At 40.8% G+C, this 24,237-nt stretch overlaps 1 protein-coding gene across 8 annotated transcripts in view; it reads left to right on the plus strand.

The window, feature by feature from the left end:
- Psd3 (pleckstrin and Sec7 domain containing 3) overlaps window positions 1-22,161 on the plus strand; it is a 550,748-nt gene extending 528,587 nt beyond the window's left edge. For all 8 annotated transcript variants that reach the window (XM_078030943.1, XM_078030944.1, XM_021729090.3 and 5 more), the window contains one exon: window positions 13,201-22,161. In XM_078030943.1, coding sequence (XP_077887069.1) covers window positions 13,201-13,416 — 216 coding nt within the window. In that variant the 3' untranslated portion in view covers window positions 13,417-22,161. The remainder of the gene's footprint in view (window positions 1-13,200) is intronic.
- The last annotated feature ends 2,076 nt before the right edge of the window (window positions 22,162-24,237 follow it).

Below are 24,237 nucleotides of genomic sequence, written 5' to 3' on the forward strand. Positions count from 1 at the left end.
GGCTCTGAGTTCAATCCTCAGCACCATATAAAAATAGATAAAGATATTATTACGTCCATCTACAACTAAAAAAAATATTTTTAAAATGTCTTCCAGGTTCATACACGATTTTACAAATGGCAGTTATATATATGTCAGTTCTGGTCACGTAATGTACAGTACGGTGACTTGCTAAATAATCATTACGTAGTTAAAATTGTAGATCTCAAGTACTCCCAAATTGAGACAGATAAAATTAATTGTAATAAGTTAACAAAATATATCCAACTATCACTTTTACATGTAATTAACATAAAATATCATGAAGATATTTTACATTCTTGTTTCATATTAGGACTTTAAAAATCTAGTATATGGTTCACACCTACAGCTTATCTCAATTCAGACTAACTACTTCACCTGTCCCAAAGCCACATGTGGCTAGTGTCTGCCATGTTGGACGGCATATGTATAGACATGAAGTCTGCTTAAAAGCCAGTTAGGGAGCCTGATAGCCTACCTGGGTACAAGTCATGTGCTGTAAGAGAGGGAAGCTGAGCTGTTAGGCAGCTGTTATGTGCTGGTAAGACTTCACCATTGTTTATGGACAGTGTCCATTCTGGCTTAGCAGTTCGCATGTGGTACCAGTGGTTTAATATTTTCTCTGGGTGGTAACATGGTAAGGAGGAGGCTCGCCAGCTAAGTGAGGTCTCCTCTAGGCCTGTCGTGTGCTTTTTAATATCAGTACCCAGTGAGACAGGAGCAAACCACATACATTTCTCTACAAAAAGAAAATTCTCAAATATCGTAGGTGACCTCATCCCTGCGTCACAGTGAACTTCAATGAATGACCCATTCCCTGTAAGTTTGCTAACTGTTGATGCTTAATCCTTACCTAGCTAAAAAGGACTGTGGTTTTGTTTTCAGTTTTGGTGGGGTTTTAGTTTGTGTTGTTGTTGCTTTTTAAATTTTCTTTTGTTGTTGTTGTTTGGTTGGTTGGGTTTTTGTTTTTTAAACCCAGAGAAGTTTGTCTTCTGCAGTAGGTTTCTTGCTGTTTTCTAGAGGAACTTAAGTGCTTTTCACTTAAGGGTTTTTAAACTTGTTTAAGTACCTGACTTGAGATACTGTTTTTTGGAAGAGACTCTTGATGTTGTTTATAATTATACATGTCTAGTCCAAAATTGCTCTATAGGCTAGTTAAAATATTTTCAAAATTATTTGGAAATAGAGAAAATCATAAGCAAGCCAAGAGGCATTTGCTATTAGAATTCTTTGCAGCATTCACTGGAAGGCAGGAATCGGTTCTATCCATGTAATGGAATTTCCATAGAAGCATTTAACTGCTTGACTGTTATATGCCTCCTGAGGTAGGGCTTACATACTCTAAAGAACATAAAGAGTACTCTCGAAGTATCTTCTTCCCTGAGCCTTAGGCAAAACTGTGAAATAAGAAATGTGCATCTTGGCTGGTTTTCCCTGTTCCCTGCCTTCAGCCCATCTTTCCCTCCCAGAGATAGGTATTGCATCCTTTTTCAGGTATCTTATTTTCAGGTAGCTGGTACCTGTTTACAGAACTCAGAAGTGGACCCATCCCATCATTCTGTGCATGTGTGGGGAGCCTTTGACCTGGAAGTAGCAAATGATGACTCAGCTCTGCTCTGTTTGCTAAGTGTGCTTTGCCAATATATGTTCAAGGCTGAAGTAGTTGCTCATGGTACTTCCCACTTAAAGGGTCATTCAGCTGAGAATTCAGAAGCTCTAAAGCTGCTTTGTGTTAGCTTTCTCTGCTAATAATACAATACAACAGTCTGGGTAAGTTATAAAGAAAATAGGTTTATCCTGGCTTATGACTCTGGTCTGAAGTCAAAGGGCTGCATCTGGAGCCTTCCTGAGGGCAGTTTCCAGAATTGATGCAAGGCATTGTGTGGCCAGAAACAGGAGACCTGGCCATATCCACTCGTGAGATAGCCTATTAACCCACATTAAGCCATTTATCCATTCATTACTCATGAGGACAGACCCCCAAATCACTACTTAACAGCCCCCATCTTAAAACCTCATAACAGGGATTTAAATTCAACTTGAGTTTCAGATGGGACAACCCATATGCAACCCATGGCACGCTTTGGGTTCAAAAGGTTCACATCCTAGGGATGAAATGCTCAGAATCCAGTAGGATAGAGAGTTCATAGCAAGTTCCTTCTGAGCCCCATACCTTACAGGTCTCCTGGAAAGACTAGCCCTGTCCCTTTATGACCTCTTTTGGCCCTTTGGGGGCAGCAGGTGTGGTTGAAGCCAACTGTAGTGAAAGTCTTGGGAGCATTCCTCTGCATGATACCTCGTGTGGCTCCAGCTAACTCCAGTGCAGTCAGAGGCATAACAAAATATAAACCAAACCTGTATAAAATTTCGGTCATCACAAGCTAAGTTTTTGTTTTAGGAGATAAAAATCACATGAGGAAAAGTTTAGCAAGAGATGGCTCTACTTGCTTATCCAGGGCAAGTAGGTTAGTTTCATATCCCCGTAGTTCAGAGGGCAACCTTTTCTCCATTTTGCTGAAGAGCAAATTCTTTAATCCCATAGGTCCTCTCAGAGTGAATTTTTATTTTCGTTAATTTTATACTCCGCTATAATCAGAACCTTCACAGGAGATCAAGCTGGGTGGGATCATTAGAAATGGACATAAACAGAACTAATAGAGCCAGAGTTGCCCCCTTTGAGAGTTGGAACTAGATGATGTACTTCTCAAGTTTCCTCACTGCACAACAAAACGACATTTTCTAAGTGAGCTTTGTGGATTTGAAGAATTTTGAGCAAGACACAGTGACACTAATCTGGAGGCTGAGGCAGGAGGATTGAAAGTTCAAGTTCAAGGTCAGCCTGGGCAATATAGCAAGACTCCATCTCAAAAAATGAAGATAAAAAAGTAAAATTAAGAATTTTGAGTTTAATTTTTAAAAGGATTTTAAAGACTGAGTTTAATGAAAGAATTTTGAGAGCTTTAGAGAAAATTGGAAAGAATGTGAATGGTAGCAGTATTTTAAAAATCGGTTCTTGCTGAGAATCTAATACTGTCTTTAATGGCTCAAGATGACTCCTCCTCCTCCACAGAGATAACCATGTTCTCACCAAGACAGCAGGTGCTACCCACTCCTGCTCCCAGCAGCAGAGGGCTTGAGGGGAGCAGGAGAGGACTGGGAAGTTCATCCATAAGCATTCAGCTCTAGGGTGGGTATTCTTTAGGGATGGCGGGAGGCAGAGTCAGCAAACACTGTCAACCAAAGAAGTTTAAGATGCCAAAGAAGTGTATTGGGCTGAACAGAGTTTCTTTCTCAAGAAAACACAGTTTCAAGCAGTGTTGGCTAAGTGCTCTGGGGCCTGAGTGATTTCAAACAAGTTTTAAAGGCACATAACACAAGTGGAGAGTGGGAGGACATCAATTGTTTATCAAGTATTTAGACTGGTGTAGGCAGGGGTAGCAAGATGTCTTATTTATATGTGAAAGGGATGAAGTAACTAAAGGAAAATAGGTAAAGCCATTCTTCAAGGACGTAGAAATTCCTGGGAAAGAAAAGGAGCTACAAGGTAGGCAGCCATCTGTAGGATTGGAAGGTTCGACTTCCATGAAGACCACAGTATGTCAACTGCAGTGTATGCTGGGAAAGTGATCTTCACCAGCAGAGAGTCACAAATGCTCTGAGGAAGACCAGGTTGACACCTCATCTCTCATGTCCTCTCGCCTGAATTAAGGGGTGCTTCAGTCTATTTGGCCTTTGATATCAGTGTCTGCCATAGAATGGAGACGGGTGAAGCTCTGAGAACACTTCCTGTCTGTATTGATGTCAGGCTTTTTGACCTCTTCTGCTTATATTATTGTTTAAAAGTAAGCTTTTCTTTAAAAAAATAGAAATTGAAGTCACAGAATTTATTTAGGGGGAAAGAGAGCAGGAAGGGAGACTGAATCAAAAGAACAGAATTCACATTTCCTTAGGTTTTTCTAGAAGGCCATGGACACAAGTTATACACCCTGAAAATGTTTCATATTTGCCCTATTTAGGCTGTGGAACTGTACCCTGAAGCCTGATGTGGGGGTAGCATGGGGGGGGGACTCAAATTCTTTTTGAAGCTTTTAAGCCCCAGCACAACTTTCATATAAAAACCCCTAGATGTTGCTGCTTTAAGTTAGCAGGTAGAGGTGGGCACACCAACTGATCACGGAGAAAGTATCTGCAACTCAATTCTGCCATCAGCCCCCCGAGTGCAGAATGCAGATGAATAGTTTTTTCTTAAGCAGTCACTTCAGAAGCTCCTTGTATTGTTTGATTTGGGGTTTATTTCTTTGTTTTCCTGGGTAGAGATCCAACAGCAAAAAGTGCCTTGCTACATAAATGACCTTATTGGATTTTTTGTTCATTTTATCGTAAAATGGACTTTTATTCAGTCTGCATGCAAAAACGAAATGCCAGGAGGAAATGTATTCATGATTTGATTGCTGGAGCTGTGAGATCTGAATGCAAACAGGTAGTAAGTTAAAATGCAGTGCAGTTTTATTTTCATTCAGGTTGTTACTGTCGTGTTCCTGTATCAGAGGTCAAAAGGAGATACTGTTCTATTAAATGAATATAAAATCATATGAAGGGCTCAGGAGAAAGAAGTTGTTCAGTCAGATACATGTAAGCTTATATGTGGATGTGATTAAACATCTTTCAAAGAATATTAATGACAGCGATTTTTTTTCCCCCAGCAAGCAATTATCATTCAACTCGTAGCAGCTTACATGGCCTTAGACATGGTAGGCATTCCTGCCAGTAAAAGAGATTTTTTTTCCCCTCCTACCTACTTGAGAAGAATTTTTACAGGTGACTAAAAATGACTTAATAGATCTAGCAGAAAAGAATGTAGTAAAGAGGTTATAAACTGAGGAAAGTATTTTAATAGAAAAAGAAACCATTAAGCATTTGAGTTGTTTTTGGCTGTGGGTGGTCACAGAAGGCGTCATGAAAATAGCTCATTTCAAGAAAGAAATCAACAGAGAGCTTGCTGACTGGGCCAGTCCAAGAGAACAGTACTTATATGCTTATCGGCAGAGAGTAGCCACTGCTCTTGGACGTGGTAAAAACCCCGCCCTGAGTTGTTTTTTGGATAGTGAAATTATGTCAGGCAGGCAGACTGCTGAAAGTCCACTTACTCTGTTGGAATATACCTGAGGAAGGGAGCAGGGTGTGCAGCTCCAAAATTATTTAGAATTGATCTGAGAATGAATTTGCAGACCCAAGACAAAAAATCTCAATAACATGACCAAAGGTAGCCAACTGTCCCTGAGACACACCTCTTTCTCCAGCTCTTTGAAAAAGGCACATACGCCCTAGAGGGCCTCGTAATGAAGGCCGAGTTATGGGGAGGGGAATGAGTGAAGGCTGTACTGGATAGCCAGGGGTCGTCTCAACAATTTGCTGCCTCACCTTTCCACTGCCTCAGTGTTTGACTCATTTTCAAACATTCCGTCTCATTTTTAATGTGCCCTCTCAAGGACTATGTTAATTCTTGTATGGTGATAACTGTGTGGCATGAAATTTAATTCAAACATCCTGGAGTTCTTTTGTTTTTTTTCTTTTCTGCATGCCCCTTTTCTCCCATCTAGTTGTAAAAATTGTCAAAGGTTTGATACTTTAATATTGTTGCTATTTCTTTTTTTTGGGGGGGGGTGGGGGATTGAACTCAGGGACACTCGACCACTGAGCCACATCTCCGGCCCTATTTTGTATTTTATTTAGAGACAGGGTCTCACCGAGTTGCTTAGCACCTCGCTTTTGTGGAGGCTGGCTTTAAACTCCTCGTCCTCCTGCCTCAGCCTCTTGAGCCACTGGGATTACAGCCATGTGCCACCACACCCTGCTTGTTGTTATTTCTTTAGTGCCAATACTACATTTCCTCTGGCAATTAATATTGATGAGACTAATATTATCTAACTCGGACTTAATCGCAGGTTTGTATCCAAGTATGTTTCCTGTGGCAGATGCGATCCTAATATAGTATAGGTAAATTACATGCAAGGATGATCAGTCAGGCAGAATCTAGATATAAATAACCCTTGATAAATCCTTATCATTTTAATGTATACTTTTGTTAGACAATATTTTTAAAGGCTTCTCTTAATAGCAGAATGAGATCTAGTAACTATTCAAATGAAGAACTGCCTGAGCCCCATGTATAGGGTCCAATTTCTTATTTCATTTTTAAGCTTAAAGTAGGTAATAAAATCTGTTCTTCACTTACTGCTCCATAGAGATGCTCAGAAAACAGGTCCAACTTATGAACCTCAGAAGTGTGGTAGACACAATGCTTCTATCTGGCAGTCTGGTGCACACTGTGCAGCTTTGGTCTTGCTCGGCGTCTTGACAACCAGAGTCAAATGAATAAGGGGAAGGGGGCAAGCCATCGCTGTGTGCTGGCCCTCAAGCCTCACAGCTGAAACGGTCAGGCCTTTGTGTCTTTGTGGAAAACGTGGAACTAGAGGCGCACTAAAAATTAATGGTACATCCCAAGAAGTTCTTGAATCAAAAACTCATCAGCTAGCTACCATCAGCATCTACATCCATGTCATGCTTTTATTTCTAAAATTTGTACTATTCTAGACATGTAGAACATATTCAAAATACATTGTCTACTAGATAAGGGAAATTTTATTTTGTCCTATCTGTTCCTTCTTCCCAATCATGTCCACCAAGTGTTTATTCAGTGTGTGCTTTTAGCAAACAGAAGCAAAGGCCTTACTCATGTGACTGCATCTAATGTGTGGGGGCAAAGGGGCAATAAACAAAGTTGGTTGGTTGGTTGGTTTTTAAAGTAAAATATAAGACTGTTAAATGGGAAGAAGTGCTAAGAAGAAAATAAAATGGCAAAAGGCTAAGCTTAGGTGCTGGGATTTTAGATTTGGAAGGCTTTAGTGTAGAGGGGGTGAAGGACAGGAGGGCTGAGACCTGTGGACTTTATGGAGGCTAGCTTTGAACTTTGGGCAGAGAGAAAGCAAGTACCAGAGTCCCGCAGGAGGAGTGTGTCCCCACACTCAAGGACAGCCAGGAGGCAGAACCACTGGCAAAGAGCGAGTCCAGAGAGAGCACTAAGAGATCAGGCCAGAAACGTGGTGCACTGGAGGTGGGAGGGGGCACATGGCAGAAATGAGATTTTCTGCACTATTTTAAGAATTTGAGTTTGAGAAGATTTTCAAGATGAGAAGCTATTAGAGTACCTTGAGCAGAAATGGCACACACTGTCTTACATTTTAAGAGATCCCTGTCTCTTGAGAAGACTGTGCAAGGAGGGCCAAAAGGGAGCAGAGGAGTCAGGCAGCTGTTGCAATAATCCAGGCATAGCATGACAGTGCCTGGTGCAGGCAGGAGTGTGCAGGTGATGAGGAATGACAGGACAGAGTAGGACTCACTCAAACAATAATGCATGTTAGAGAAAGCACAGAAGTTTCTAAAATAACCACATTTCCTTCTTCATGATTTAAAAATAATCTCTAGTTTGCTTCCTATAGTCTAGAATTCCAATCATTAACCTTAAACTGCTATGGAGCTCTGATTTTTGTTTAGCTCAAAGAATCTCTTAGAAACGTCATGTAGAATGCTCCTAGGGAAGGACTGAGAGACTTGTACTCCAGCCATGGAAGCAAATGATACAAAATTATCAATGGGGATAATAAAGTCCTCATTGATTTGATATTCATTATGTAACCACAGTGTGCTCATAATGAAGTAATGTCCATAAATAACTTGTTGAACATTCAGAGAAGATCCTAACAGAGCTGCACCACACTAAAGCTGATTAACCAGCTGATTTTTTCCTAAATAAAATCAAGACAGGAGTTGCATGTGCAACTCACTTGGGACTTACTATTGAGAACAATCGAGGTGTTGACCTTTATATTAGTTACGAATGCCTTAGGGTCTGGGGCTGTAGCTCGGTAGCAGAGTGCTTGCCTAGCACATGTGAAGCACTGGGTTCAATCCTCAGCTGCACCACATAAAATAAATAAAGATATTTTTTAAATCAATCCAGATTTTAAAAAAGAATGTTTTGGGATGCAAACAATGGAAAATTTGACCAAGTATTTAAACAGTGTAAAGATTCTTCTCACTTAAGAAAAACCAAGGGTTAGTAACTGGCTCCTTATCATTGCCATTGAGGGAGGATGTACAGTCTTTCTAAATTTCTAATCTTTCTCAGGCACATTGGCTTTTCAGTTTTGGTGCTTATCATTTCTTGGTCTCAAAACAGCTAACAAAGCTCCAGGCGTTTTGTCTACTCCCTTTACCATGATAGCAGTAGCTACTTTCACAGAAGCACCCTTGTCAGTGGCCACAGCTGAGCCCTATGGCTGCAGGGGAGCCTGGCAGAGCTGACAAGGGTCACCACCACATCCAGTTTAAGGTTTAAACCATGTTTCCTCCCACGCCGCAGGCCACAGTGACAACCTACATTTTAAAAAGAAAGTAAGTCATAATTTCTTTAGCATGGGGAAGAGGCTGTTAGGGAAACAACAGCGTCTGCCTTAACATCTCTAAGCTTCTTTGATCAAAGTTGACTGTTTGACCATCGATCATCAAGTTTTTTAGGCTCTGATACATCGGACCTTTAAAAAGGTCTACATACACACACACACACACACACACACACACACACACTCTCTCTCTCTCTCTCTCTCTCTCACACACACACAGAGTGGGAGAGAGAAGCTTTAAAACATTGTTTTGGGCAAAGATTTTTTTGGACATGACCCCATTAATACAGGCAACAAAAGCAAAAATTGGCAAATGGAATCATATCACACTGAGAAGCTTCTGCACAGCCCAGCAAACAATCTACAGAGTGAACAAACAGCCTTTAGAATGAGAGAAGATAGTTGCAAACCATTCATCCGACAAGGGATTAACATCCAGAATATGTAAGAAACTCAACTAGACAACAACAACAAAAAAAAATCCAACTAGAAAATGGGCAATAAGGAAGGATTTGGAGATGGGGTTGAGGGTGTGGGAAGGAGAACGTGGAAAATGGGCAAATGACCTGAACAGACCTTTCAGATGACCAACAAGTATATGAAAAGACAATCAGCATCACTGATCATCAGGGAAATACAAATCAAAGCAATAATGAGACACCCGACTCCAGTTAGATAAGAAGACAAAAGATGGCAATGCAGGCCAGGATGCAGAGAAAAAGGAGCTCTCATATACTGTTAGTGGGAATGTAAATTCCAACAGTTGTTGGGGCAAAGTGGCAAAATTCCTCAGAAAACATAGAATTAGAGCTACCATGTATACACCCATACACTACTGGGTGTGTATCCAAAGGAATTTAAATCACTTGTATATTTATCATAACACCAGTCACATTCATCCAGATAGGGAATCAACATAGGTGTCTATAAATTGATAAATAAAATACAGTGTGTATGTGTGTGTGTGTACAGTGGAATCTTATGCAACCATTAAAAAGGATGAATTTCTATCATTTGCAGCAACATGGATAAAACTGGAGGGCATTATATTAAGTGAAATAAATCAAATAAGTCAGGCATAGAAGGGAAAATACTGCCTGTTCTCACTTACGTGGACACTGAAAAATTGATCTCAAGAAAGTAGAGAATAGAACAGTGGTTACCAGGCCTGGGAAGGTGGGTGATGGAGAGAGGGGAATTCTAACAATACAGGGGTGGAGCTGGACTGGAGGAGTAACTCCTCGTGTTCTCTAACACAGTGGATAGTGTAACTGTGGCAATGAGACCGATGGAATGTTTGAAGAGTAAGAATTTTGAATGTTCCCAGCACTAGGACATGAAGTCAGCGCTGAGTTATCCCCATTATTCTGATCTGATCTTTACACGCCTTGTGCACATGGCACACGGTACCTCCTGGATATGTACAATTGCTGTGTCAGAAAAAAATAATTTTAAATGATTTACAAATATACCGCCCAATTTATTTTTCCTTACACAGCAGCTGTAACTTGAAACTTAAATTTTACTATTGGTCTTAGGAAGAAGGATGAGAATCATGGCTTCTCTGAAAGGAAGGAAGAAGACCGCCTTCCCAAAGATGGGACTGTCGTTATGAGAAGTGCTAACCCTCTACCCTCCAGGAAGACAGTGGGAATCAACAGAGAAAGGGCTTTAAAGTTGCATTCATTCCTGATGCTTCTCTTGGCCTCACACAGAGTTATTTTAATTTACTCAGAGGCTTTCCAAAGCCTCTACAGAAGGGTTCACATATTCGATGAGTCTGTAATCCTGAAAGACATGGCTGAGGCTAATGGCTGCTGAATTGTTATGAGGCTAAAGTAATGTTTTCCTAAAAGGTTTGAAGAAGCACATTTGGTTGGTATAAGTGAAAACTCTGAGAGGTAAAAAGCAGAGCCATGTTACTGGGGTTGTGGCTGCTGACCCGGAAGCCGTTTTAATCAGAAATGGAGCACAGCCATTTGGAAATTCATAAACTCACATAGGCTTCTTTTTCTTCATTTCTCTTAATGACAGGAGAGCAGCCCTTGTTTTCTAGCCCCCTCACCCTTTCCTCTGCTCTGTCTTGTCTTCAGATCTGATGGCTCATAGGCTGCCATGCCCCCGGGCTATACCTTTTATTCCTTGATTGACAAACTGATGGGATCTATTTGACACAATAGCTTCACAGGTGAAATTGTGGAAAGTGTGGATCAGATGCCTTTCCTTCATGTATTTTTCAAGTAAATTTTCTCTAGTATCAGTCTCTTCCAAAATGAATAGAAAACTGGCCCTATCACCTTCTCTTCTTTTGTCCCCATTCACACCATCTTGATCAACTGCCCTTCATACTCTTTATCATTTAAATGCTTCAGCTCCATGAAATAGTAGCCCTGATCCTGGCTTCCTTAATCTATTTTTAAACTACCTCTAGATCATTTTACTAAATCTTGTTCTTATTGGGAATAGTGCCTTTTTGTACTATTTAATCTTGCCATTCAGGCATTTTGGAGAAAGATTAAGTAATAAATTCTGAGAATGAATAGGAATTTAGAATCTTTATGTCCTTTGGATATCATCTAGTTCAGTCTCCTGATTTCACAATGCATAGACTGATGTGTGATACTGAAACCTTCTTTATTAGTAAATGCCCTTTTTGAGTTCTCATGTGGCTTTCTAAGATAATGTTTATAATGTTTTTCTTTTTTATTTTGTTAACTTCTATATCAAAATTGGATCATATATCAGTTATTAAAGGCTTCAACTACAAATAAAAATGCTTAACATTGGCTAAATGATGAATTTTAATATTTTAATTAAGAATCCAGAGGAAGTAGGGGGTCATGGGGTTGGATCAAGCTCATTGTGTCATCAAGAGCATAGACATTTCTGTCTTTTTGTCACTTCCTCAAGCCTAGCATATTGTGCTTTTGTCTTTATACCTACTGACCTACATCATTCTTGTCAGCTGGCAAGAATGAGAGGAAGGGTTAGTACCAGGGTCCTGTCCTCTAAAGCCTGTCCCTGGTACAGAAAGCAGAATTCCTCTCCTAGAAATCCCTAGCAGATGTCATCCATCTCCTTGGCTAGATGTCACCTGGCCCTCCTAGGTGCAAGCAGGGCTGGGAAAGAAGCTGTGGTGGATTGTATCAACCTTTGTGATGGGAGAGACACAGGAGAAGAGGAGGTTGAGAATGGCTTTTGATTGGCCACTGAAGTGTGCCGGACAGAGGTCACTGTGAAACATACATTCATTCCTGTGTCTGTATCTTCATATCCAGAGAGGGAATGTAGCTTACCATCCTGGCAAGCTACATTCTGTTCTGAATTCAGATTGCCTGGGTTCAAATCAAACTTGCATTTCTTGCTTAGTATGGCTGCAAGCTTATCTGCCTTTGTTTTCTTCCCTGTAAAAGAGGGATAATAATGCTACCAATTATATGTGATATGTATGAGTAACTAGAAGTCAGCAGGGGAGCCAAAATGTAAAAGTCACCAAATCATCAGCCAAAGCTCAGCACCCTGCTTGGAGACCCACCAAACCCAGAGCAAATATAAGGATCAGCAGCTTTCCCACTTTGGAGCCAAGAAACTTGGAGAGGTAGCACTTTGTGCAGTTATTAAAAGTGACATATGCAAGACTGTAATCTAACTAGAAATGTCCCTGAAAGATGTATAGTCTTAACAGAATTTGCCTGCCTTTGTTTGGATGATTTGTAACTGACATGTTCTTTTGTTTAGAAATAAAATACTTTAAGTCTTTGTAAATTCTTCATGTGTGGAGGCAGCATGGTGAAAGACTTATTTTGACTAAAATATATCAAATCAAGAATCTGAGAGCATTTCTATAAATCACAATATATATGTTGGAGGGGGGGCACACACACACAAGATCTAAATAAGTGACTTCCATAGAAACAGCATCAAAAACAGTGGCAGGGCTAGAGGAGAGGAAAGAAGTCTCTGCAGTGTTCTCAATGATTAGAAAAAGGTAAATAAGGGAGCAAGGGATTGTTTGAACCACGCTAATATTCAATAAGTAGTTGATGAAGGAGAATTTGTTGGATGAGAAAAGCATCTGAAAATAATTTGAAGTAGTGTAGACTTCATGTTTATACTGGTAGCTGCTATTCACAATAGCCTGAGAATGAGGTGCGGATCATTCCAGCAAAAAAAGAAAAAAAGAAAAGGAATGGAGGGAAACCCAGAGCAGCTTCTGGAAAGAGTTGTGGTCCTCTGAGGAGCCTGAAGTAGATTCTTCATAGAAGGATCCTTCCCTCTAGGTGAGCCTTGGCCAAGTTGGAGTAGGAAAGAGTAACAGCTATATGCCAGCCAGGTTCATACAAGGCCTAGGTCATGTGGAAGAGGCTCCAGTGACTCAAAACCAGAGGTTACAGCCCCCCGGGGCTGAGATCCTCTGGTGCCTGAGTGCTCAGCATGCACAATTCCTCCATCAAGTAGCCAGTAACCCAGGCTGGCATTCCATCAGAATATGCAGAACAAATGATAGCTAAAATTCTGACATAATTTCTATCTGAATCAATGAATCAGTCCCATGGCTGTTGCTGCATGAATTGTGTCATGTCAGAAATGAAGTCGAGCTCCCTCCAGTCGTTCAGGGCAGTCATTCAGTTCTCCGGGTGGTCCACACGCGAGGTGTGCGGCACGTGCATTGGTGAGCCATGTACTGACTACCCTTCTTCTCCAACTTTCCCTTTAGAAAACCCGTTATGAAATTTACGTTGGCATTCTGAAAGAAGGCGGCAAGGAGCTCCTGAGTCACGATGAAAACGAGGCTGCGGGACTGAAGAAGTCTCACTCGAGTCCTTCATTGAATCCAGAGTCATCCCCAATCACCGCCAAGGTCAAGCGTAATGTGTCAGAGAGGAAGGACCACCGACCTGAAACACCAAGCATTAAGCAAAAAGTTACTTAGGATCCACTCTGCTGCCAGGAAGTGCTGGTCATGGAGCAAAATAGGGTTTTTCAAGATATTTCTGGTAATCCGTGAATATATTAAAAAAAAAGTATGTGACTAAATGGTGCATTAGTAACTTTTTATATTGTATATTTTTGTTAGTTTCTGTACAGGTTGTCTTTGCTCTTGATTTCTTTGCTTTAATGATTTTGCAACTTGATAACTAATGCACCTTTTTTTGTGAGGGGGAGAAGATCGTGATTCCAGAATGAATTACGCATCCCTTCTCCTTTGGTTTTTCTCGTTTGCACTCTGCTCAGTTGTTTTATGTATTCTCAAATCCACTGTTATATTTTTTTTAAGGTTAAAAATTTAATCCATTGTGTAACACTTAACTGGACAAACTTTGTAGTTTAGTAAATTCTAGCCAGAGTTAATATAAGCCTTTATATGTGAAATCTTGCCCAGTCACGGAGGTGAAGTTGAGTCCTCACAGATGCTCAAGTGAGAATTATGATGCTGGGGATCGAGATGTTCCTGTGGGATGCAGCTCTGCGTGCACCCCAGCACTTCTTGCTGAGTTCTGACCCTGCTAGAAGCAGGGGAAGAGGGCATGAAAGGTCACAGGACTGGAGAACCTAGGGACACACATTAGCTTGCTTGAAGTGTGGATTCCCTTCCAGTCAAGCAAGGCAAAGAGGAAGAGAGCCGTCTTGCCACTGAAGGCTGAGGACACATTGATACTAAGCAAATTTTGTTTTCTAAATGATAGTGGCAATCGTTGGCTCTTGGGAGCTGTAGCAATAGACATGTGTTTGGTCTGCAGGAAATTGTTACCTCACTCCCATAGGGTCTAGACTAGGAATCCAGAATCATCTCTATCATTGATACCTTTCCATCCAGGAATATATTCTTTTTTGCTCTACATATATATATAGGCATGACGTCATCTCCTGGTTGTAAGAATGTTGGGGTTTTCCTTCATAACAGAATAATGTTGAAAATGGAACCCCTTTTGCTCTTTCCTTAGTCAAGACAAAATAATGGAGCAAAAAGCAGCTGCAGCTGTTCAACAGTGGATATAGATTCCCTAAGCTAAATCTGAAAGTGATAGTGTGGATGAATTGTGGTTAGAAAATGGGGGAATCTTCTGATTGCATATGCAGAGTTTCTTAGTTTGTTCTTATGCCAGTCTCTGGACAGCCATTTTATTCTGTCACTGTTAAACTTGCTCCTAAATTTTTTTAACCTATTTTTAAATCATTTCTTTCTGTATACTCAAAATAGTTCTGTTCACCTTACAGTCATGAGCTCGTTCCAGTGACAGTCCCTTTGAAATTCTGGGAGATAAACAGAATATTCTCTTGTAAAGGAACAGAAGGGAGTGAATGTTGAGTCCCCAGTGACTTAAAGAACTTTTAGATTTCCACACCTTGAAACTGTTCCCTGAAGCTGTCATCTTCCCAAACCATCCAGCTTCAAAACCGACAGCATCACTTTCCATGTTCTTTTCCCTCCCATAGGAATTTTCTCTACTTTTCCTTAGTTTATTATTGTAGGTACTGGGACCAAAGCATCTGCTGCTCTGCATGAATAGCACAGTTCCAGTGGACTAGAGAAAACCTGCTAAGACATCACGATAGTTGCTAGTGATATATTGTTAGGATGTACTCACATTTAGTTACAGGATTATTTATTAATGTTTACTTCCTTCACCTGTGTACATGTGCATATTTGCTGGTGTCCAGAGAAGAGAAACCCTCTCTGAGGTGGCAGTTGCTTGCTTTGTGGTATTTTGCCACACCTTTGAAAAACTGACTCTAACCTGGTTTAGGTAAAAAGCCGTGGCTACATTTATGTTTCAGAACCGTGAAGCAAACACGGTAGTTACCAGTGTGATCCATGTACCAGAATCATTTTTGTAGCTTCTGAATCCAAGATTTCCACAAGCAAGTTGTCTTTCCTGCTAGAATCTGAAATATCAGTGTTTGTTTTCTGCCTCAATATTTGTACTAGATGAGGAGAGAGAGGTACCCAGATCCTGTCATCTATGAACTTCAGTAACTGAAGAGAAATTAGTGTCCCTGACTGGCTTGAATGTGTCTGCCCATCGTGTGTGTCTATGTATATAGGATGTTTGTGTTTCACTTAGAGTTTATGATGTACATTGAATGGTACCTTGCTGCAGTATTGGTTATACTTGGTTAGCATTAGCACCACCATAGCATTGTTCTGTTAGGAGACTCACTGAGGTTAGCTTCGGGGACTCCAGATACGCTAGTAGGTAACCCCATGACAAGGGCACTTTTGAGGCTGCAGAATGCCACGTTTGCGTAGTTTATCTTTAAAAACAATGTGGAGGCTCTTTTGTGAGCCAGGATCCCAGTGTGGTGCTGCTGACCGTCTTCAGGGGATGAGCCCAGCGTGCCTCTTCCCTGAGGCCTCTGGAAGGAGCTGTGTTTTCAGTCTCTGTAGCAAGACTGAGAGTTTTTCCCATGGCTGGAAATGGCCCCTGACTTGACTGGATTCCAAGAGTCAGTCTGTAGCCAACCACAGTTTCTTTTGTGATAATTTCTTTCCTGTGGTTTGAAGAAATGGAAGATGTTTCCGTTCACGACGACTCCGAGCCTGTTGCCCAATTCACGGTACAGGGGAGCTCTCCTCCTCCTCTTCTTTTAAAGGTACTTCCCCAGCCCCCACCCCCACCTTCCCCATACCTCCTGCTCGCCCCTACCTCAGTGCCCAGGACCTTTGGGGTTTCTCTCCATGTGGGAAATCATTATTCCTTATCACATAAATACATTTTATATTAATTCCTAGTGTAGAAAATTTTGATAAGGTATCAGAATACCATTGTGATAGTCTTGGTGCAAAGCTGACCATGAAAGTGGCCCATGTATAAAATCTGTGGGGTTGGGGGTTTGCCCCCACCTCACATGCTGGCTCTTACAGGGAGGTGTCAGAGAGTTGTTATCAATCAAAATTAGTTACTGGCACGCAGAGTCCTTATTTTATTGCCAGACCATAGGCATTTCTGTAGTGTTCTTTTTACAAACATCATTGACCTTATTCTTATAATGTCTAATTAGACAATACTTTTGTGCATTTTAATTAATCTTAGTAAAACCAACATGTGGTTGTGGGGGGAGACCTGATAAAAATAATTCCTGGATTATTTGAACCTTTTTTGACTGCTCTTAGGTAAAGAGAAGACATTTTCTCATGTGGCAGTCTTATGCTACTTGTCAGAACCTCTGTGCTTTTGTGGTTATCCTAATCCAGAAGGTGAGGACCATTTCCTAGAGAGAGGAGCCATTAGAGAACTAATTCTCGAAGAGGAAAATCTGGTTGGTTTTCAGATTTGTATTCTACCCTGTGGCCAAACCACAGAACTTTGTGAAATTGGGGGAGAATTTACATGACCATCAAGCAAAGAGGCCCTAGGGATGCCTAAGCACCAAATTACACAGAGTCTGGGACTGCTCTGTGCCTGTGCCTGCCTTTATCCTGAGATAAGATAGAGCCTGGCCTGACCTGCCCGGCACCTCTTCTCTTTTTACCTAATCCTTGGCAACTGGAAGGAAGTTGACCTTATAGACATCAGTTTCTCCCCTGCCTTCCTGTCAAGGCTGCCTTGGGTTTAGTTTAGTTACTTGCCCATGGAGTTTGAATTCTTTGGCATTTTTCTTTAGTTATCAGTTAAGCTTATTTTGGCCTCAGTGCAGTAAGTTCCTTTGCTTTGTTAGGCCTAAATCTCCACAGTTTGGCTTTGATGGACTCAAGTTTTTAGCAGGTCTCCAGCTAGTCTCCTTCTTTACCTTTAGCAGAGAACAATTCCTTTAGTTTTCAAATGACAGGATTCTTTTTCCAAGGGTAAAACTAGCCCTGAAAAACAGTGAACCAAAGTGGCCTCCTAGCACTTGTCAAAAGATGAGCCTAATTTATGAATGATAGTGCTCAGCTTTGGATTTCTGTAGTGTCTGTTTTCATTTCAGAGCATCTAACTAAGTTAACTCAGAAACAGATCAGTCAGAGGCACGTGAGCCCCAGGGCCTACCTAGCTCCAAAACTTTCTAGCTTTTTCCCCAGGCCAGGCTGCTGGTCTGCCCCCAGCTCAGCAGATCTCTCCACCTCTTCTGACATCTTATGCCATCAGGTCAACTGGAGGACTTTTGAGATCACCACAAAATTATCCCATGATAGATTATTGATAGTGATAGAGAGGTGCTTTGTCACTGTTTGTCCCCTCAGGACTCCTTTTCGATTTCTCACCCTTAAAAGAAGGATTGAAGTCCATAGGCATTCTCCATTTGTATGTATAGTATCCCAGACCTGAGCAGGGGCAGCCTTCTGCTTAGGACAGTAATTGGCCCATTGCATGTAGAGAAAATGTCCTCATGGAGAACAGCAGTAAATACTTGAATCTGCATGACAGTTTGTTGACTTGAATGCAACAGCAAGGAAACATTGCAAGTTAATTGTACATACAAGTAGTTTTCCTTAGGTCTCTCTGGCTCATCCTTTGCAATTTATGCGTGTATCTGTTGTACTACAGGCTTGTGGAAAATATTTGTGTAGACAATATGTCAGATGTCAAAGAAAATGCTTTCTGTCACCTGCCAACGTTGTATTTGTGGATATTTATAGTTGTATGTATGTACGTGCATCTGTATAGATTGTATATCAGTGTGTGGTAAATGTACATCAAAATTATTTTTGTCCTTAATAACCAGTATAATATGAAAAGCAAGTAAAAACCTCATAGGATTGATTATATGGTACAGTTGTTGAGAGTACATATAGTGGTATTGTTTTATTAAACTTAAATAATATTTTGATTAAAATTTTAATGAGACTATAGAAAATTCCATCTTTGAGCTTTGAATAACCGGGGCAAAAATGACTTTGAACTAATTTATGAGTCTATTGACATGTACAGTGTGCAATACTGAGGGGGTCACTCATTGTAATTTGGGAAATATACAAAGAAAAGGGGAGGAAGGCAGCCTGTACAGTCTTCGTGACTTTAGCAGTAAGAGCACTTAACCATAATGTTGAACTGACAGTTTTGGGCTTATTACAAAATGTGATGCTTTTAGAGCGCACTTTCTTTATTGTTGTAATTAGTCCAGAAAAAAATATAGTTTTCAAAATTAAGCAAGTACCCACTATACCATTTATGTACCTGTGTATATCTTAGAATAGATGATACCACTTTCCTGGTGCCGCATCCTTACCCTCTTTAAAGAAATATCACAAACGCTGAAGTATATCAGGGCATTCCAAGATTGGGTACTGTATTCCAGGTTCGTAGGTGCACAAATCAGCAGCTAGTGTCACAGGTGAAAGGACTTTAGGACCAGGTTAAAACTTTATTTAATATTTTTATACTTAGGTCTCTTTTTCCTGCCTCTCCCCAAAGAAGAGCCACTGGCCTTAGTTGTTTGACCTTATTGCTTATATTATAGAGTGTAAATAGATAACTAGAGACTAAAATTTTATTAACCAGCATGTTTGGTGTATTTAAAACAGCGACTGAGTGTGTCTGAGTGAGTGGCTGAGTGCAGTGTCTTTTGTTTGAACACGCTGCCTCATGTCTTTGTATCTGATGCATAGAATTGGAATTGTGGGGAGGGAGACAAATCTCCAGCTCCAGGCTGCAGTAGTGTGTTGGTAGGTACACTTGAGTTTTTTATTATTATTAACTCTACAGTCTCAAACTATTTTTGCAAATATATTTCCTAATTTGTTCTTGACGTGCAGTGGACTGGCTCTCCAATTGATCGGCAGGGTCTTAGTTCTGCAAGAGAATTTCCTTGTAAGAATTATTTGTGATTTGAGAAAAAAAAACAGCCATTTGATTCAGAAATCATATAGAAAAGGAGTAGTAGAAATAAAAAGTTTTATTTTGGGCCTTAGTCATTTGAAATGTTTGGATTTTAATGCAAAGCCATGGAGGTTACATATCCAAGTAACTATTTGACATGGGTAATATCCACTCTGTAGAGAGTATATATGCACATTGAATTTGAATGCTATTAGGATACTGTTTGTAAGCTTTAGGAATAAGCGTAATTAGACCAAATGAAGTGGAGGGGGTGAAGTGGCTGCCTTCTGTGGGGTAGCCATTGCATGTGTTCAGTCTTCTGCTCCTAAGAGATTCAGAACCCGTTTATGGTCCCCTTAGGTATATAAGGGGAAAGTGGATACATCTGGGACCTCATCTGTGTACACCTGCTTGGACACAAGCACACACAGTGAATGTTTTAAGTGATAAAAACATAAGACCTTAAGACACACTAGGCCAGAGTGCTTTAGAGAGGTAAGGAACAAAGAGGGAGGAAGCCGCACCACAAATGCTCTCCAAGCACCAGGGAGGAATCGGAGCTCTAGTGTCTGACTCTGAGATGCACTGCATCTGTAAGAGAGAACAGGGTCATGTGTTACATCCTTCCTGGTGGGTGGGCCATCAGCATTCCTGTAGGTCACAAGCAGCAGCTCTCCAGCTCTCAGCAGCCTGGGTGAAAAGCCGGCATGCACCACTTTGCAGCATGGCCTAGCTGCTTGCTCTGCAGATTGTTCCATTGAGCAAGAAGCACAAATGGAGAAGCCACCAAGCATGTAGCCTAGGAGCAGTAGATGAGGAGTGTCTGCCCTCGTCTCCACACTGTATTGGTGAGAGCCTGCATTGAGGATGGAAATGGGAAGGAACCTAGCAAAAACATATTTCCCTTTGCAGGGTGGAGAGCTGAGCTCTCATAGTATTATAAAAATAAGCACCTTAACTTCAATTCCTGAAAACATTGGTTAATGGAGAGAATTTTGGAGTTTCACTTAGTATTTCCTCATCCATCTGCGAAAGTCTTTGGATGCTCCTAGAAGAGTCCCAGCCACAAGGCTCAATGAAGGACCACACTGCAGGTCTGAGGCTCACCGCTCTGAACCCTGAATCCTAGGGTACTACAGAGGGTGACATGTGCCCTCTCTGGAGCTTCTCCCCTGGCCTTCCACTCCACTTGGGCTTCTACTGAGCAACAAGCACATCCTGGGTTTCAAATGCTTTAGGAATTCCTGTGAGCTGACCCTGCTGAGGCAAAATACCAACTCGGAGAGTGACTGAGTCACTGAGAGTGGCACGTGAAAACGGTAATGAGAAAAATTCTCTGCCTGAAGTTAGGTCCTGGTATTTTGCCTTTTTAAGAAACAAACTGACACTTTGAGCTCTAAGCAGGGTTAGGTGATACTTTTGCCTTTGTACCCAGATTGATTTTCATTTCTGTGGAAAGGGTCAAGCAACACTAAACTTGCTCAGTAATTCTGCTCTGTCCAGGTGAGAGCCGTCGGGTAAAGGCCTCCATGCCTCCCTGCATCCTCTTCTACCTCAAGTTTTAGGAACCCATTTCTAGAACAGAAATTAACACAAGCAGAGAACCCATAATGTCAGCCTTGGTTACTGTGGGACACACCGAAGGGTAGTAGTTTGTATCCTTCAGCATAAAATAAGATTTTAAATTTCCCAACCTAGTAACTGGATTATTTTCACTGTGGGGGGGGCTGAAACGAGTTAACATTGTGGAACATTCCTTTACCTTCAAAGTTTTCTCCACCAATCACTTCAGTTTCATTGCAGTCTTGGTGCCATATGTCCCCTGCAAATTGTGAAAGTAATTAGTGACAAAGTAGCAGCCTACTCCTTTTCAGTGGCCAGACTGTCAGCATGAGCAGGTTGGGGTAAGCCAGTGGTACCGTATCATATACTGGAAACCTGTTCCTCAATATTACTCACCAGATCCCAGAAGTGCCATCTAGAAATCCGTGGCATTTATGGTGGTCATCTTTTGAACGGAACAGTAGCTTATGTGGATATTGTTAAAGTGTTTAAAGTATATTTTGAAAATTAAGTTTACATTTTACAATTGCTTTATTTTTTATTAAAATAGTTGTATATAAATATTACCCTATTTCACTGTTATTAAAGTAAACCTTGTAGACAAGTGGGTCACCTGACATGTATAGAAGCTGTGATATATATAGTACATTTCTCTATTGTGTAAATGTTCAAGAATATAACTGTTCCTGTTGTTTTTATAAGTTGGGGGTATTTTGTTGTTTTGCAGCAACAAAATGTTATTGCATTTAAAATGGTTTTTATGTAACAGAAATAATGCAAAATAGTGAAGGATTTAAAATATGTATATGGTATATGTAAATGTATAAACTTCAGAAAGAAATAAATCCAACAGATTTCAATCATTTGGGGGATGTTTTTATTTGCTTATTTAAGCAACTAGAATTAAAGCTTAAAAAAAATTAAAAATCAGAACACCCTGCACCTCTCCATGAAAAGAAAACCGTGATCCCCAAGGTGAACAATTGGCCATGGTAGTCAAATGAGGTGGTGGTAACCCAACACACCCATGGACTTCTGTGAAGATTTATGTTTGCAAAAAGATGTTGATGGACACTGCTGGACTCCAGGGCCTCTTGTCATAAATTGAGAGAGGGGAGGGCATTGAGCAGGGGTGAGGATCAAATGAACTTTTTGAAACCATTTCAAGACTCATTTGCATTCTCATTTACTTCTCATCAAAGCAAAGGGTCCATGGAGTCAATTATTGTCCTGAAATGCAAATGCTAATCCCCAAATCAACTGCTTTATTGTGGCTAGTATGTACCTTTGTGTTCTCTGATGAAACCTAATGTTAAAAATAAGATCTGTTGACTTGGAAAATGAAAAATAAAAATTCCTCCCAAACTGCTGAATATTGGAGAAGGATGTCTTGTGTTTGGGGGTCTGGGCTTTTAGAAACAAGGTCACTGGTTACATCCTTTAAAACATAAATGAGAGTGCAGCCTGGCTGAGACCAAACTGCTATGATGTATAAATCTCAAAGAAATGAAAGGTTTGTTGGGGGTGGGAGGGAGCCAAAGCCTTCAACACCCCTTTGACTTCTACCTAAATCCCATTTTAGGATGCAGAACTCGGAATCGAATCCCTCTCTGCCCAGTTGCCTCTCCTTTGTGTTCCTTGTCATATTTTCTGTGTCACACAACTAATAATAATATTAGAACCAGAGGGACTAGAGATCATTTTTAAGGATGAACATTCATAAGAGGAAACTAAAACCCAAGGCTAATTAAGATATTATAAGGAAGTAACTAGCAACTCCACTGTCTCATCTCTAGATTAATTTTATTCAACAATACTGGGGGATTCACTGTGAGACTGTCAAATGTTATTGAAAAATTGGGTCAATTGAGAATAAAACCTCCCTGGTCAAGAACAAAGAAAATTACATTTATTTGGGGCCAATTAGGATTGCAATCTAGGAAAACAGAATCAAATGATCTTAAAAATGTACCCTGAGGTCTTACAAAGTAACAGCTTTAAACGGCAAGGGGGTTAGAAATCACATCACTTTTGATCAAAAATTATGCCTGGTACTGGCAAAAGTTAAGCTGTTTTGTAAGAAAGGAATAGGTTTCTAGAATGTTTGGGGAAAGGGACCATCATAAAGAAGTTCAGCTAGCAGAGGTTAACTGTTTTGAAGGTCAACTCACACTTGGGGTTGGCATGTGGGCAGCCCAGTTGGAGGTTCACTTGCTGCCTCAGATCTGATTAGCAGTGACCTCCCAAGTGTGAGTTTGCTGCTCTGTAGACGAGTAAGCTTGATACTAATGCTGGGTGTATTTTTAGAGTGAACAGAAATCAAAACAGCACTTATTGGAAGCCAGCAGTTGTTTCCAGGAAGAACCATTTCAGACTCCATTTATTTCCTATTTTGTGAGACTGGTACATTAGGAAATTGCAGGAGACACAGTATCTGGACCTTAACAAGGGTTTTGACGTGGTCTTTAATGAATGTGTCTGGGCAAAATGAAAATCCTGATGGTAATATGGTGGGTGGGCATGTAAGCACTTAAAGAGAACTAATTGAAGGATTCTTACCAACCTGGAATAGGATTTCTAGTGTCCTGCTGCAAAGCCTGTCTTTGGCCCCATCTGTTCAACATTTTAATTAATAACTTGACAGAAGGCGAATTTATGAAAAATGGGTATGTCATAAGGCTGTGAGAGAATGATTATACTAAATGACAGAATCAGGATTCGAAACAAATCTCATGAGGCAGAAAAACGGGGCAAATTAACAATGTGAACTGGAATAGGGTGTCGGATCTCACATTTCTGTTTAAAAATACAATGATACAAGGTAGAGATGGGACCTCGAGTTATATAGAATACCAGCAGGTGGGCGAGAAAGCCCCGGATTCACAGCAAACTCAGCGAAAGGCAGCAGCAGAGTGACGTAGCTTCCCCGACCGTGTTAATGTGTTTGGTTTCTAAGGAAGGTGAGTAAGGAGACTAAACCTGGATGCATTGCCCAAGACTTCTTGGCATGTCCCAAAGCAGAGTGTGCAGAAGCAGCAGCCAGAGTGGCAACATACATAGACTGAAATGAGAGGGACATGGGAACTGTCTGAACCAGGGGTGATTGAGCCACGAGAGCTGGGAAAACTGCTTCTGAAGGTGTCCATGACTCTGACTTGGGAGGGAAACAAGAACAGTCTTGTCTCAATTGAAGGGGTTTAACATGACTGATGAGTGGAACCTATTTAAAAGCTCCATAGTGAAAGGAAAGTTTCCCATATTCAAGGCTAACAACAAGCTGTCTGCCAAGAGGGAGGCCAGGTGAGCACTGGGCATCCCCAGTGGAAATACTGAGGAGTAAATAAAACATCAGATGGGTTGTGGGACTGTCATAGGGCTGACAGATGGCATTATTTGAAGTTCTTAGTACGTATGTGCCTAGGACTCTGCTAAATACTTCACATGGGTCC

Source organism: Ictidomys tridecemlineatus, chromosome 14 (genome assembly GCF_052094955.1).
Source record: "Ictidomys tridecemlineatus isolate mIctTri1 chromosome 14, mIctTri1.hap1, whole genome shotgun sequence".
NCBI classification, from domain to species: Eukaryota; Metazoa; Chordata; class Mammalia; order Rodentia; family Sciuridae; genus Ictidomys; species Ictidomys tridecemlineatus.